General features: G+C 43.2%; 1 protein-coding gene across 1 annotated transcript; it reads right to left on the bottom strand.

The window, feature by feature from the left end:
• Positions 1-257: 257 nt before the first annotated feature.
• On the bottom strand, positions 258-1,862 carry LOC105264489 (vegetative cell wall protein gp1-like; the record flags this gene model as incomplete). The annotated part of the gene is made up of 3 exons (XM_011301389.1): positions 1,747-1,862; positions 567-814; positions 258-503 (listed from the first exon to the last, which is right to left on the bottom strand). Coding segments are annotated over exons 1-3 (610 nt in total), but the record flags the coding sequence as incomplete, so codon positions are not given.
• Position 1,863: the final 1 nt, after the last annotated feature.

The raw sequence follows: 1,863 nt of genomic DNA, 5'->3' as shown, positions 1-1,863 counted from the left end.
AAATTAATAATTGAGTTAGCAGATTGATAAGATGGTAGAATTTTGTTATTAAGTTACCTCTGGATAGATTTTAATATTGGTTGACAATCGCTTGGGATGTTTAAATGATCCCATTGGTCGAAAGTAAATATTTCCATGAGGACAGAAGATCAGCTTGGCTCGAACATCTCCCATTGTGACAAACGTTCCACCAACTTTATGATGACGATTGATGATTTCTCACAGCTTTTTCATCATAGCTCTTTCAGACATCACACCTTCCCATTCTTCGGGCACGAAAATTCGAACAGGTTCCATATCATCATCATCATCTGCTGGTGGACAGGCAGCTTCCCCCACTCGAACAAATGGTTCTGTGTCATCCGCTGAATTGGGTGGTGCAGTCTCAACATTCGCTGGAATCACTGGTGCTACCTCTGATATAGTAGAGTCAGGTGGATCCATCTCCATTGAATCAGAGTCCTCAGGTGCTGGGCTCTCCGGAGACTCTGGATCTGGGCTTGCTGGAGAGTCTACAAGTCCTTTCTCCGCAGCTGCTGGACTCTCTGGAGACTCGGGGTCCGGGCTTGCTGGAGAGTCTACAGTCGGCTTCTCCACAGCTGCTGGACTCTCCGGAGACTCGGGGTCCGGGCTTGCGGGAGAGTCTACAATCCCCTTCTCCACAGGTACTGAACTCTCTGGCAAATCATCCACGTTTTCACTCACATCAGGTGAGATGCTGTTGGGATCTAATGGGTTAGGAGCATCCCAAGCATCATCATCACCATCATCACTGTCAGTAAAGTTTCCAATCTCTGGCTCTCCATCTGACGAGCTGATCGATTCAATTGCATACCATTGCAAATCTCGCTTCATCCTCTCCGAAGTTTCCAACTTTTGAATAAATTGACGAATTGTGATCACTTCACAAGTTGAAATTCTATTCCTTGTTGGTTGGTCAGCATCAACAGACATCACAAAGGCAGAGCACTTTAACACTCACGTCACAGAATCAAATGCTCTGTGCTGGGAAGGAGATTCCTTATAAGCTATAAAGATCTCATTTACCTAGCGAGAGATCCCCCTCCAATCACATTTTTTTTTCTCATCATGTAGCTGGAGAACTTGGAATCTATAAAAATGTCAGCACCCGTCCACCGTAATGATCATTGTATCAATATTAAGAACACGTGATCGGGTCGGCACAGTTCAATTGAAAACATGTTTACCAAGAAATCCAACGGAAAAACAATTCGTAAAATTTTCAACGGGTTTTGCTTTCTCGGTATCGCTAGGCCATAGAGTCGGATAGGTATTTTTGAAACTAACATTATGAAAACGTGTGCAAATTGGTGCTCCCGCACTCCCTTCAACATTCTGGAGATGTGCACACCATCCACCCAAGCTATTCAGTGGTAGTTGATTGCTAGAGGATTGAGCAACATTCACAGTTACTTTTACAATATGGCAGTTGTCATTGATATTGAAGGTTTCAAAAATTTTGGCAACGCATTTGTTGTGAAGGAATTTGCAATTTCCGCCCTAGAACTTGATGGTGATGGAAAGTTCGTGCATGTGGCAGTTTTAGTGGATCCACCATATAAATGGGATGAATTGCTTCCCAAGTACAAAGGAACACTCCTGGAGATATCAAATACGAGACATTGAGTGAATATGTGAATAATATTCTGAAAAATGTTTCACAGATTTACGTCCAAGGTGCAGAGAACAACAAGTGGCTACAGCAAATTCTCAAGAATGAAGTACCATTTGAGGATTTCAATGACTTTGGCAGCCCTGATATGGAGCCTCTGGAAGGTGAGGGTGTTTTCAAGTGTGTCTACCATCACAGTCTTTTTGATGGTAGTCCTACCCAATACCATT

The sequence above is a fragment of the Fopius arisanus genome, unplaced genomic scaffold (genome assembly GCF_000806365.1).
Source record: "Fopius arisanus strain USDA-PBARC FA_bdor unplaced genomic scaffold, ASM80636v1 scaffold00021, whole genome shotgun sequence".
In the NCBI taxonomy this organism is placed as follows: Eukaryota; Metazoa; Arthropoda; class Insecta; order Hymenoptera; family Braconidae; genus Fopius; species Fopius arisanus.
The sequence above is the reverse complement of the archived record's forward strand: the minus strand, read 5'-3'. Positions and strand labels throughout refer to the sequence as shown.